At 31.9% G+C, this 15150-nt stretch overlaps 1 protein-coding gene across 4 annotated transcripts in view; it reads right to left on the reverse strand.

The window, feature by feature from the left end:
- LOC127873320 (uncharacterized) overlaps window positions 1-15150 on the reverse strand; it is a 95341-nt gene that overhangs the window by 78741 nt on the left and 1450 nt on the right. For 2 of the 4 annotated variants that reach the window (XM_052417130.1, XM_052417129.1), the window contains exons 2-21: window positions 14586-14717; window positions 14171-14502; window positions 13386-13556; window positions 13110-13245; window positions 12681-12839; window positions 12307-12440; window positions 9201-9374; window positions 8664-8704; window positions 8394-8428; window positions 7922-8187; window positions 7765-7811; window positions 7442-7558; window positions 6205-6339; window positions 5804-5917; window positions 3016-3054; window positions 1568-1660; window positions 1329-1345; window positions 1006-1121; window positions 613-792; window positions 317-372 (exon numbers count right to left, since the gene is read on the reverse strand). In XM_052417130.1, coding sequence (XP_052273090.1) covers window positions 317-372; window positions 613-792; window positions 1006-1121; window positions 1329-1345; window positions 1568-1660; window positions 3016-3054; window positions 5804-5917; window positions 6205-6339; window positions 7442-7558; window positions 7765-7811; window positions 7922-8187; window positions 8394-8428; window positions 8664-8704; window positions 9201-9374; window positions 12307-12440; window positions 12681-12839; window positions 13110-13245; window positions 13386-13556; window positions 14171-14502; window positions 14586-14717 — 2494 coding nt within the window. Of the gene's footprint in view, window positions 1-316; window positions 373-612; window positions 793-1005; window positions 1122-1328; window positions 1346-1567; window positions 1661-3015; window positions 3055-5803; window positions 5918-6204; window positions 6340-6717; window positions 6826-7441; window positions 7559-7764; window positions 7812-7921; window positions 8188-8393; window positions 8429-8663; window positions 8705-9200; window positions 9375-12306; window positions 12441-12680; window positions 12840-13109; window positions 13246-13385; window positions 13557-14170; window positions 14503-14585; window positions 14718-15150 lie in introns of those variants that run through there. The other 2 variants (XM_052417131.1, XM_052417134.1) reach the window with 2 other exon arrangements.

Below are 15150 nucleotides of genomic sequence, written 5' to 3' on the forward strand. Positions count from 1 at the left end.
AATAGGAATAGGTAAAAAATATGGACTAGTTTATGTTTATTTTTCTTTGATAGATTGTTAACGATACAATGAGTGAGGTTTGGTTCATTTTAAAAGTTATCGGACCTCCTGTAAGATTTTCTTGTCTCTCGTATGGGGGGATGTTACTAACAATAATCGTTTATGAGAATGACCGGTGGCAACGTATCGTGTAAACACACTAACATTTATTGAGTTATCATTACATTGAACTTCTTTTTCAATAGTCCACTGAGCTGGTTTCAAAATTCCCAATAACCTAACAGTAGCATCACATCGAAAAGTTAAATATTCTTACTTGTTGGTATGAACTGAAGTTTAAAACACGCCTGATCTTTTAACTTTATGTCGAACCTATAACGATATTTATGAATACTCAGAAACGTGTAAAATAAAGAATAACTAGGTAATTATATGCATTGTTTTGTTTAGTAACTCACTCGTAGCATCAGTAATTCCTATATACTATTTCCAACTTTATTCAAAACCAACTTTATTCCACATCAGATGCAACATAATCCTTATTTACTTCAAAACCATGCATTGAAAATCTCTACAATAGTACGAGCGACGTTTGTATTAAAAATAAGAAACCTGTCCGTAGCGTGTATGCACGCGAAGTGTCCGCGCCTATCCTTTATTTTACCATTTATTTCAACAATGCAATGATATAGATTTTTAGCACCGATGGCGATCGGCCATGTCGTCGTCGTGCCAACTGTGCTCCTATCTTGCAACGCTGACGTTGTTTGAATCGACATATCTGGGGCATAGCTGAATGAGAAAGCATATCACTCACTTGTGTATTGGTCTTTGCTTATTTAATTTTGATATAACGTATAAGTAATCGAAATGAGACATAAAGATCTACTATAAAATGTCGTAATCATACTACTTTACAAAGCTAATGGGGTTTTCATCTCTTAATTTCAAGGCAATAAAAGGAACCGTATAACATATCTGCGATGACATAATTATACGACTTACCCACTTGACGATGTTAAATATACACTGAATGAACAATTCATGACGACCTGATTCACTTTATTGCATTCAATGTTACTTCCCGTTGTTGGCGTTGGTGGAATGAATTTGCCTCCGACCTTATTGGAACAAGACTATTTTAGCGATATATATTACAAAATCGAACATTCTGACCGATACTTATTACAAATCGGCATGGATATTGTTTATAATCCGCATTGATTACATTAAAAATCACTTTACAAATACTTTCCTGAAGAAATTCTACATATATATTATTGGGAAATAACTCATAATAACCAGATCCTAACAGTTGTTTTACTTACGAAGTTTACTCCGACACCTGCAATGAACAAAACGCTGATACCTCAAAACAATCTAATGTATTGAGTTAAATATATACAAATGAATACTGTTAACAGCTTATAATCTAATATAGCATAAATAAAGCACTCATGAAAACATATATAGACACACGTCTCAAACGGTTTTGCATAGGCAGTTAAGTAAAAAATATTTACTATTTACATCATTTAAATATTTGACATTTCCTGGTTCAACTTACTTTCATTACAGGAACGACCAGTAAATGCTAATGTACATTGGCAACTATTATTTTGACACACACCGGAATTCTCACAATTCGGGGAACACATTTCTGGAACGGAAAGTGGACTTTGATGGCATATTTTATGTATCAATAGTCTCCACAAAGGAACAAACTAAATTAAACTACATTTATCGGCTATGGGAGGTGGGGAGGGGGAACTTATACAAGTTGGAATCATGTGAATGGCTTTACTACAATTCAACGATAAAACATGACTTTTTATCCTACCAATCGAAAATGTAATACAACGATTCCCATTTAACAGAAACATACATAACACATTAAATAATTACTTTGTATGCAACGATTTTAAGTTTACCCTTATTCACACATATGCAGGTTATTTGAAAGCCTTTTTGCATTTGCACCAGACTTAGACTGCACATATAACATTATTTTAATTGCGTAACTCCACCGGGTGCAATTTAATGTATCTATAATTAATTGTATACGAATCATTTGCGGAGTACCTAATTGATATCAATTTTCATTTTTTTTAAAAATCATAAAGAAAGAAACCACATGCTCGCATTGAATATAATTTATTGGCTATGCAAATTTGATAAATGGTCAATAGATTATAAAATATAAAGATCCAAATGCCGTAGGCCTTTAATAGGAAAACAATGTTGAACAAAATATTTATTTTGAAAACAAAAACAGTAACTGAACGAACATTTTGAAGTGAACATTCGCAATTAAAACACTGAAATGTTTATTGAAATCAATTTTAATTATGTCAGCTGTTCTATTTAATTAACCTTTTACATTTTGCAATATATGAACCACAGCTGTTTAAATAAAAATATTGTATGAAACTTAAATCTTCTAACTTAATTTATTCAATTACAATGATATATTTTATGTTTGTTTACAACTAAAAGGTGACAAAAGAATACATTGCTAAATTATATTACTATAGAAGCTTCACTATCATCAAATATTTATTTATTTATTTCAACATATATGATTAGCAATTTTGAGGGCTTAACGTGTAAACGTGTGCTTTAAACTTAACAATGCCCATAGCAAACACAGGGTAGGTTAAAATTATACAAGTAATTGATAGACAACGAAGTAAAGCGTTTGCTTAGAAAACACTGGAATGTTATGCGTATGAAAGGCTATGATACATTGTATTTGTATAGAATGTTCTACTAAGGACTATACATTTCGAAATAAGTTGTTTCCTTCAGGTGTCTGCATTCAGTGGAGATTTATGTTCTAAGACGATTATCTTAGAAGAGAATTATTGGAAGAGAACACATTCATCTTTTAGATGATATCAGGCTTGCTAAATGTGATTATAGGAAAGGCAAGAATAATGCTTCGAAAATTCGCAGTTGTATAATGGGACCGTATCGGTATTGCAATCTAACCATTTATGGAAAAAATAATATTACCTTTGCATGTGGTGTTGCTGACTGACTGATTGCACTTGTCTGTAATAAATAGAAACTTATAAAAACTAATCAATATGCTATTTCTTGCCTAAATAAGTAAGCATAATAATGTCTTGGGAAGAGTCCCAGAATATCATGTACAATAAAAGATTATTTATTTCTACCATCAATTAATCTAGAATTTCACGACAGTGACTATTCAACTTACTTTTTTCTATATTACTTTTATTATGTTATAACTGATTGTATTGATTTACGGTCACTAAACATCGATATTTTATCAATTTAATACAATTTATCCAGTTATAAAACAGGTCACACTTTGTAAACATATTTGGGTGTGCCTTTGACTATACTAAGCACGCAATATGTAGATGTATAGTGGTTCTTAATAGTAGTGAAAGAAAGACAGTTATCTCTTGCGAAACAAAAACCATGAGGTGTAAACATTTAACTGACTGCCATCTATATCATCATCATAGATTGCGGAAGAAGTAGATGTCTAGACGTTAAACCTTTGACCAAACACAACCGTTGCCTTAAATCTAAGTTGACATTTTCATAACCCAACTTGTTTACCATTACAAAACATGGTGCATTTAAATCCTTTGTGACATCTTCAGTAAACAAAACAAGAAAAAAAGAAAACAAAGTTGGCTAGTGGTTGTTAACCGTTAATGATTGATAAAAAAGCAATTGCGAATTCAAAAAATATGCGCGTGTTACAGAATTTAAGGACATTTGGACTTTCTTTAAAAACTATTTAATTAGATTTTTTGTATAAAATTAATTGTTAAATTTATTTTGCTTTCATTTCTTCTGTATCAAAGGAATATAAGCCAGGAAACAAAGAAAATGTAAAAGCAATGTTTTTAATTACCCTTCATATTAACAGTTATTTAATGTATTTTTCTTGTTCTTTTTCAAATTTCCGTTGGAGACAGTTAGTTGAAAGTTTCTGTAACTGTTTATTCAACAGTATGTTTCAATACAAAGTTAATTTGCATTTATATAAAAATGCAAATATGGATTTGCCTCAATAAATGAAAGTTTTTAAATCAACATTTCGTACCTTGAAGTAATGGGCGTGTTATGCAAATCTAACAGACGGTTTGCTATTTAAATATTCTACTCAACTAAACATACTGCACATCTACAATTATGAGGGGAAAAAATACATGTACATCTGTGTAAGATTCGTACACTTTTTGTTTTTTTTTGCCTTCATTTACTAACGTACGATCTTTTTGAGGCATTTTATTTTAAAAACATGCCATTACTATATATTTTTGCGGATTATCAAGTTCTATTTCTCAATGCAATATTTTTGTACCAAAATCGCCATTAAAGTATGGATAAATTGGTGGTTGAAAAAAATGAAAAACAAAAGCATCACATGATAAACTTTAAAGCTGTTTAGATTTAATTGTCATATCTAGTGTTCTGACATTTCTTGTCATACAAAAAACCTTGAAACACTGTGAAAACACATATCTAAGCATACAATATAAATAAAGCATGTATAGGTAAAATGATTTGTTTTCCTCAATCCATATAATAAGCACTTTATTATGAAATGTTCAAACTGTTATTTTAAAAGTAATATTAGTTCAAAACAAGAATTGATAACATTCATTTTATATTTGTAAAAGATTATGACTTTGTACACAATTCAACAGTAGGTGTTACGCATAAAGTTTGACTAAAGTCTGAAACAAACACAACACCATACCCAGAGCTCTAGATAAGGATTTAGTCTAAAGGGTATTTTACACCCTGATATTATTGTTAAAGGGTATTTTACTCCTTAGTTTCAGCCATAAAGGGTATTTAGGAATATTGAGGGGTATTTTTGTTTTTACATAGAGAACTGACATAGTACATGACGTGTTTTATCTAGAAATATATTTATTATTTGTTATTTATTACTGCAAACAAAATAAATTTTAAATGGTGATATATATTCAACTTACATGTGTTGTATCTCTGTCTTGATTGGTTCATGTAGTACAATTAAACTAAGTTATGGCACTGCTTGTGCAATTGAAAATAAAGTCACACTGCCTGTGGTCTATGTAAGTTAACTTAAAACATCTAAAACGTTAAAACTTGAACTTGTTCTTTTCATAGTCACTCATCTGAACTTGTCTTCACTTTCTTGGCCCGGGGCTTATAACCCTGATTTAATCTTTTCTTTTTTCTCTTTTTATCTTTCAGTTAGACCAGTAATGCATAAGATGGGTCTTATGATCCCACAGGGACCTGGTAAATGTTCGTGGCAATCAGCATTTCAAGATTCTCTCTATGGCAGAGTGCTTTTGTTGAAAGATCTTTGTAGCAAGCCATTATCATCCCATTCAATCTTGGCCGGTTACGCACTTTTATCGATTATAAATACGTACCGAGATTTGCATTGCGTAATGTTACGTACATGGGCCGATTTTTAAAGCGTTTTTTATTTTTTTCAATGCGTAAATACGCAGATACGCATCTTATCTAGAGCTCTGACCATACCTTAAATCGGAGTGGCTCTACGGTACGTTAATTGGTATTACGTCATAGAAATTGCACTAACAATCTTTGTATGCTTAAGAGCGCTACAAGTTGTGTCATAACAACAACACAAGCTCAAGAGACACAGCTGAATTATTTGTGATTTTTTAGGCAGTTCTATGTGTTCATTTCCATGTAAATTTCATGTTCAAACCAATTGCAGAAACTTTGAAGTCCTTAAAATATGATGAAGCTAGATTAAGCATTAAAGTTGATAAAAGTGTTTCATATTTACCTATTTCACAGTTTGATCCACTGTATCTTGAAAAACAATCACACGTATAGTTGCTTATTCCACTCACGCACATACTTCTATTATTGCAAGAAGACGCGGTGCAAAAATCTTTCCCTACAAACATTATTAAATTCATTATTTAATATGTTTCAATTTAAGTCTGTTGAAGTCATGTTCATAATGTTTCAAAAACGATGATTATAATGGTCCAGAAGGAAATTCATTTGAAGTAAATTATTTGGCAATGTTATGTTTTATTCTAAAAATGACAGTTACAGCATCTACAACTGGCAAGGATACATATAATTGTCTGAACAGTTGTGGTGTCAATTAAGTAACATATAAGAACGTTACTTAAACTTGAAACAACTTTATAACGTTCACATGATCATATTCCTTACTTCTATCACATATGGTTCCAGTGTAAGCATTTTCCTGTCCGGTTTCCGGATCATCAGAACAAAAGCAGTAGAATGGATTTTGATTGGCAAAACAAGACCCGTGTATGCATGGATCGGGATCACACGGATTGGGAGCTGGAAATAAATATTAATGTATCAGAAAAACACATATTAATCGCCACAAAATACTTGACTTATTGCAAATGATAATATATATCCACAACTCTTTTCTCCAATGCATACAATACACATGAAAATAAATATGTTTGCAAACACTGCACAACAAACATTTCATGCATCACAGAATTTAAAAAATAAAAGTTAAAAAAAATAAATTATCATAACGATAAACGTTAAATGCTTACAGTTGAATTTGGTCTGTTTTGACAATTGCTAGGTGTTTACTAAAAGAGGTAAAACAGGGGGTATTGATTTTCAGAGTAATACTTGAAACTCTTTTATAGACTTAAGATTCAATATGAGATATAGTTTCCGGTTCGGCCATGGATATACACGGGTTCAAAATGGAATGCATCAATGTAACGTTCCAAATAGCCGATCAGTTGTACACAAATTATTCAGTCGGGTCTTCTGGCGTGAATTTTCTTATGGGTTGAATTCCTATTATGAAAGGTAAACACTTGAATTACAGCTTCGCAAAATAAACAACTCTATATGTTCAAAAAGAATGCGATTCGACAATGCTAGGTGTAGGAGTTTGTAAATGTGAGCACATAACGCGCGATAATTAATTAAATTGACTGAAGACGTATTTTAATAAAGATTCTCCTTGCAGTCAAGCCAGGATATCAAGAGTCTGAGAGAACAAGGTACAAAACACAATTAATTAAATTGTTGTTTCAACACGCCAAAAAAATGGATGTACATGTGTAATGAATATCTTGAAAATGTCTGACTTATAGAGGGTATATGTTATCCTCGAATAAATACATGTATAAAAATTGAGTTCAATAATGCTGATGGTATTGGTAGTGTAGTCACTACACCATGTTCCATGAGAAAGACTCGTATCTAAATTGTTAAACATTGTAAGTTTTTCGCTGTATGTGTTTAGATCTTCTACACACTTTGCCAAAGTAACTACAATACCATTCTACTCCATGTAATTTTTGAATAAGTAAAACAATAAATATGATTAAAAGTAAATTGAATAGGTTTTACCAAATTGCAAAACATAATTATGATCTTGATTTCGTTTAAAAGAATACGTTAATACCAGTTTCGCAAGTCATCCCAGTGTATCCATGGAAGCATTCGCAGTAATAAAAACCGGAAAGATCAGCCTGTTTGATGCAAAGGCCGTAATTTTCGCATGGTGTACTGAAGCAAGGATCTGTGTTCAACAAAGATAAGTAATAATTTAGGTATATACATGTAAAGGTTTGTTTTTTCAATAATTATACAGTATAAAATACATTTACCTCTTAACATCACAGTTATTATTTAATAATTTTTGCTTCAGGGTATTTTCGCCTGGTTCCAATAAAAACATGTTTTATATGATATTTTTTCAATCAATTATTGTTAACAGCAACAAACCTTCAGGTTGAAACATTAAATTGATACACAGAGGCTCACTCATCTGACTGAAAAGGACATATTACACATGTGGGAAAACATATATAAGATAAGGTAAGTAAACATGTCAAATATTGCTGATTATGAATCGTTATTGAGAAGAACGATGCATATTCACCTTAGATCATCTACAGCTTGAATACAGACGTTCCATTTTCCAGACGTAGAATGATGAAATGATAGATCTATTTTAAAAACATTTTCGTTGCGATGAGTGGTTTGTGATATTGATCCAGGTGCGATTTCGTCGATAAAATTGTCTATCACGTTGAGGTGAGAAACAGTGCGGTTAGACTTAACAAAGATAGGAATAACACACGTGGCGTCTACAGGGCAGCTAAGAAAATCATCTACACCAGGCACGTCAATAAAATACGGCTTCACCTTAAAAATTCAGAGACCATTTAATCTTATACAACAAATCGTCTATAAAGATTGTAATATACACTTACAATATATATTTTCCATACATACCTAATTAAATTTTTTTATTAAAGTATGTCTTTGCTCGAGACGAAATAAACTAACTTGGAACTGACGTACACAGTTATTGAACTAACTCTTATTACTTGAACCAATTTAATACTTACATTCGCTGTCTCAGTCGACTTATTAAACTGTTGAGCTTAAACAAAGAACAACACACGTTCGGATTAAATTAAACAGTATCAGTATCAGTATATGTTGAAATAGAAATATGACATTATTTGTTTTTTTTATTATGCACATTCATTAAATTTCCATGGAAAAGTACTGATTACGTAAACATTTCTATTAATATTAGCTATTTAGTGATAAATAAACTTTTAATACAGGGCAAGCAAACAGTTTTCAATAATGACTCACTTATTAGCACTTACATTTGACGTACAGAGTAAAACACCTTATCTCTGATTCCATTCTGAAAATAACAACAGCGTTTCCCGTCAATATGAACCTTTAAATATATTGTTAGACGTAAATAATTAATTTCAATACACACAACTTTTAACTGGAATGTATATCTTATATCCGTTAATACCATGAGGATGATTTAAAAACCATATGTTGTCAACGTGTCAGAATTCGGATTAATCTTAAACGTTTTACTTCTTAGCATGAGAGCATACATGTTATTGATAAAGGTAGCGGCGTTTGTTTCCCGAATATTCATCAAAACCTTCAGTATAAAATTCAAGAGAATCTTCGAAACTCTGATCTTTCTTGTTTTGTGTAAATTAAGGGAATCATTGTTTAATTGAACCAATAAAATGAATGTTGACTATCTACTCCATTTTATATACTTGATCCAAATCATAGCGAAAGTCATATTCGAACAAAAAAACAGTCTTAATTACATTATAGACAATGAATCGCTTAGCAAACATGCCACTTATCTGGTTGATTCTTTTTAATACCCAGTATTGTTCACAGCAGTTATGCACACAATATGATGTGCTTCTTCTTGGGACGAAGGGGTCCAAGATATTTCTGCATATCTAACTCTTGGGTCGCCTCCTTCGTAGTCATGTAATGTCCGTATCGTGATGTTTTCCATATTTCTGACAGTAATGATGAATTCCTCAATGGTTCTAGAAACAAAACAGGAAAAGATTTAATGATTAAATATACGTTTTAGAGAGATTACTCCTCGCCCGAATAAAATGCAAATTCTCTCTACATTATTGTATCATTTTACTGCGAAGACAATTTTTTGTTATTATTTAATGCATGTTTGTATGCTTCATGTTTAAAACGACATCTATTAGTTTAATCATTATATCATATAATCGATTGATAAAGTGTAATAGTATTGCATTTGAAAATAATTTTCAAAGTCAGCAGACAACAAAGTCCCTTCTACCCTAATTTCTTTTTAAATAGTACATGTTTATGGACCGTTAAACACTTGTGGTATTGATTTTGTTGTGGTTGCGAATAATCCAAATCCAAATCAGTTTTATCCTACATCGATTTGTATAATCACTGTACAATATTGTATTAGAGCTCATGACCGTAAAGTTTTACATCATAGCCAAAACTAACATATATTTCTCACCTAAGTTATGTTTCAATAAAGGCTTAATTTAAAATTTTACAAACGTTGGCGATTCTTTACCTCAGAGGCATGATTTGAACATACCCTGCAAAGGACCACTTAACACTGTACACTCGCAAATATAAACCTCTACGCTTTTCCTTGATATTTTTTTATAGCAGCACTATTTTATGTGACGTACAAATATTTTAGATCAGGGAATGTGGTTTACGAGAAGACGATTTCTACAGTAACTCCGTGTAAAATTCTGGAACCAATTTAGTTTATGCACACTTTACAACGCGAACATAAATGTTTATTTAGGCCTTGCAGTTTCAGAGATCAAAGTACTGACAGTACTGGCGTGACGATGCTTTTGAAGAGAATGGATATAAAAGCATCAATTAAAGTGTATATACATCACCACAATTGTGTATGTAAGTACGAAAATTTTTGGTACGAAATAAAATAGCTACAAAAATTTTGGTTAAAAAAATATGCCAAAAAAAAAATTGGGAACGAAAGAAATTGGTTACGAAAACAAATTAGGGTACGAAAAAAAAATGGGTACGAAAAAAATGTGGGTAAAAAAAATGTGGGTACGAAAACATATTGGATACGAAAAAAATTGGATACGAAAAATTTTGGGTACGAAATATTTTTAGGGGGGGTACGAGGATGTAGTTCCCGTGGGGAACTTGACCCATTCAGCGAAACTGGGAGGCGGATTACACTATCGATCAAATATAACAAGAAATATCTTTAAAAAGATATTCAACGTATATTTCCTGTACCACTTATCTTTAAAAAAAGTTCTGTTACAGTAAAATTTCACATGTATATCATACCAAACTTTATATTTCGTTGTTTCCTTTCCTAAGTTAATGATGTTATCTGAACGGACGTGATTTGACGTGATTTGACATGCCCATGTGCATGAACATATAGTATTTCTCTTTTGATGATTTTTTTTTCTCTAATTCAATAAGCTTAGGCATGTATGTTCGTTAAGTACGGCAATAACTCCATGATGATTCACGAAAGTAGGTATGAGCACATAGTCGAATACAACTTGAATACGTGAGTTCGCCCATTAACACATGGTAAGGTTAACTAAATCTCCGCGATATGACCTAATATGTGTTTAAAACAGCAAACAATATCCAACACACGAATGAATTATCAAACATAGTGTGTGCACTGATGTGGCTCTGTAATTTCTGTTTGAAAAGTGTATTAAATATTCAAAATGAGAGAGCACGCATAAGAGCGAGTTTCATATATGTCGTGGCTATTATGCTGTTTATATACCATACTCGCTATAACGTTTACAAATGGCAGGTTCGAAATAATTAGTTTTCTTTACACTCATGATCGCGTTAAACGATCATTATACACGTTTTCGAATACGACTTGAATACGTGGGTTCCCCCATGAACACATGGTAAGGTTTACTAAATCTCCGCGATATGACCTAATATGTGTTTAAAACAGCAAACAATATCCAACAAACGAATGAATTATCAAACATAGGGTGTGCACTGATGTGGCTCTGTAATTTCTGTTTGAAAAGTCTATTAAATGTTCAAAATAAGAGAGCACGCATAAGAGCGAGTTTCATATATGACGTGGCTATTATGCTGTTTATATACCATACTCGCTATAACGTTTACAAATGGCAGGTTCAAAATAATTTCTTTACACTCATGGTCGCGTTAAACGTTCATTATACATGTTTTCATACGCAATTTATTTACAGAATCACGACAGATGTCAAATACAATACAGAAAATGCAAAATTGTTTCATTGATCTATAAACATATAATGGTTTGAATATAACTGATTTGAAATTAACGTTTTCAAACTATTATTAAATCTTTTTCCCAGAATATGCTGTCCTATTTATAGCTGAGCTCCCTTTACATTTATCAATGATAATCAGCGAGGTATGCCGATTACAAAAATCGAGCTATCTCAATCGGACTGAATCGTTCTTTTACATAGGTGGCCATTGTGAAGAATTTGTTCATGGTATGATAACTTCGTCAATAAAAAGTTCACTTTTTAATGAAGCATATAAACATGTGATTCCACGGGTTTAAACTTTTTTACATCAGGGACATGCTTATAACACATTTTGTAAATGACCACTAGACGATGTAAAATACACTGCTGAATCATGTAGATTCAGAGAATTTTTTTTATATTTAGTGTGCTTGAAGTCTTTATTAAAAGTGTAATAAATCGGTAGCGAACATTTAGGAATACAGACACTATAGTTGAAAGAACTTTGTAAAAGACCAATTACTGATGTTGTATTCAAAATATTGCATCTCCGGGCGTTGTGGTTTTAAAAACCAAATAACATGTGTTTAAATTAAATCTATTCGGGTACATAAGATTGGAATGTCAATATGTTATTTTTAGCCATCTTCAACCAATATATGAATATAAACTAGTTAAGCTAAATGCAAGAAATACATACGTGTTTTTAGCAGCTTGTGCATATACAGATGTACTCCATGTTGCCCCCGAAAACAAATAAAATTCGTGTCCATCTTCCTTTGTTGGGGCAACAAACATCGGGATGTCAAGATGTTCAAGGATCTGGACAACAAACTAAAAGCAAAACTCGTTTATATTTCCGAAAAATGGTTCATTTGAATAAGACCTGAAATTACGGTCCGTTGCATATTTTATGCTTTTAAATGTATATATTGAAGCAATCACATCAATATCTGGACTAATTGAACCTTATATGTGTCATGTGTTTTTTGTGTGGTTATTGTTCACACATTTTATTTGGTTTAACCTTTATTTAAATTCCATGTATCACAAATAATACTATACATGTCTAACCTGTACACTGAAAGTACACATTGATTGATAAGGCGTGATTGTGTTATTTCCAAACATTATAACACTTGTCGGGTAATCTCTCATAGTGATGGGAATCGCTATCCATGTGCTATCGATGAAACCATTCGAATAAGAAGCATCAACTGTGATGGAACATTTCTAAAAGGACAGTAGTTTCTTTAAATTCAAACTCATGGACAATTAACAATATATATAAACACGCTACAATACGCTTATTAATACGCTACACATACGTTTTTCTAAAAAACTTTAAATTGTGGACGAAATAATATCCTATAAAACATCAACATGCCGAACAGAAAATATAACTATCATTATTTACACCTTATATTTATTGCTGATTTTAATTTTCAATGAACTCAAATAGCTGTATAGTATATTATAATTTAGTTATACTTAAATAAATACCTCAGATACTTTTATTCCAGGGAAGGCAAAAAATAAATCTCCAGCCTCAATAAATTGCGATAGGCTACACTTCACGAAATCTTCATCCGTATCGATATATGGTAGTTGTATTGTCGAGATTTCATTTAGCTTTACTCTTTTATATACACACAACAAATACATTTGAATTGTAATATCGTTGTTATGTTGTCAATTTAATCTTAAGCATTACAATTATTACAAACCGCGCTTAACAATATTCAGATATAAAAAAAACGATTCGGATAAGTTACTGACCTGTAGATCGGTCGTAATAATGTGATTGGACATTTGTTACGTTTTCTGGTGTCATTTCGTATTTCGTGGTTGATTTGAGTTTGCAAATGCCAACGTAAAAACCAGTCAGACGTTAAATCCCGCATATATGTGTATTGAAGACTTAGGTTCCGCCAGTAGTTACCGTCAAAACTAAAAATATATAAGAAATCATACATACAAAACGTACTTTACTTTACTAATACATTGATAAAGCCTTGTACAACACTTGTGGTAAAAATATCAATCTTTTGCATATTTTATTTGGAATAGGCGGTGCCTTAAGTTTGCAAACCTGCGTGAGAGGTAGCAATATAAGACGCCACCGTCTTTAATTAAAGGATATGACAACTATATAAGGGAAAACTTGTTAATACATTTTAAGCCGGTATGTATAGTAAATGTAAACTTTAAATCTTGACATTCTTTGCATCTATTCTAGCACATAAGCGTATACGACTGACTTATCCATTGACCATCTTTTTCTTAGGAGACAGCGTTTAATAATACATCGACTAAATTCAAACTTATGCTTACTATGCAAAAGGTTAAGTAAAATATGTTTTAACAAAAAAAAAATTAACAAAAATTGCACAACAATTTGATATTGCGTACCAATGCAAAAGCAGAACTAAAACTCCTGCATTGTATTGTAAAAATGTATATTTAAAAAGTTATATGTATATAAAGGATAAAACCTTTCATCGAATTGATGACTTAACAACAAATATTTACTTCATACGAATTACTGAACCGCATATACTTACTTTAGATCCTCATTTAGAGTGTCCGGTGTAAGTTCAAACGAAAACTTTGCCATCTCCTGCTCCCACTTAGCGTTTTCGCTCACAGCAATAACATTTTCCGTCATATTTGCTTGAACTATTTGAGTTATATTTCTGATTCCAGTCCAAAAAATATCTACATTTTGTGAAGGTGACACTGTATAATCTGTGGAAAATTCACCAAAATACCAATAGTTTTGACTTTCTAACAATGCTCTGGTAGCTAAAGTAGATTTTCCAATACTTGCTCTCGAACAATTAGTTCCACACGGGCCTTTCCCTAGAATCCAACCTGTTATAAGTTCAATGTTGGCCTGCAAATGAACGCATGCTATAAACATTGTTTAAATAAAATATGAACATATTTCATCAAACATTATTATTTACTGTAACTTACCAGAATTTTCCCATTTGGTGCATCAGTTAGACTGTAATGTAGTGCACCTCCAAGAAAGTTTTGCTGGGCTTCCATCTTCTTCGCAGGACACGTTATTAAAAGTATCCATATTGCGACCAGTTGTGGCTTCATCTCGTAAAATAGTGAAGTTTTTATTTTTAATTTAGTAAATGTACGCTTGCAAAATACAATTCGTTTACATGGCATAAATCGCATAGTTTTATATACAAACAGTTTCTAGAAGGTCAGCTCATTTTTCTTAATAATTACGTCGATATTTGCGTGCAAAAAAAACAGTTCTCCAGAATGCGTGAACATTTGATTTGCATATGTGAGATGGTGCATTCAGGCGATTACCTTGGGTCCGTTGCATGAGGAACAACTCTTATTTCTTTAGTTGTCGTCAGAGGATTATTTCTAAACCTGTTACAACACAGGCAAAAATCTGCAAAGATCTTTAAGATACCCTTAGGCCACACCAATTAAAGATTTGTTCTACGGATTTTTAGCCCTTCAAAATGGAGCGAGCGAGCGAAATAAAAATAAATCAATCTTAATTAATTTC

This window comes from Dreissena polymorpha, chromosome 3 (assembly GCF_020536995.1).
Source record: "Dreissena polymorpha isolate Duluth1 chromosome 3, UMN_Dpol_1.0, whole genome shotgun sequence".
In the NCBI taxonomy this organism is placed as follows: Eukaryota; Metazoa; Mollusca; class Bivalvia; order Myida; family Dreissenidae; genus Dreissena; species Dreissena polymorpha.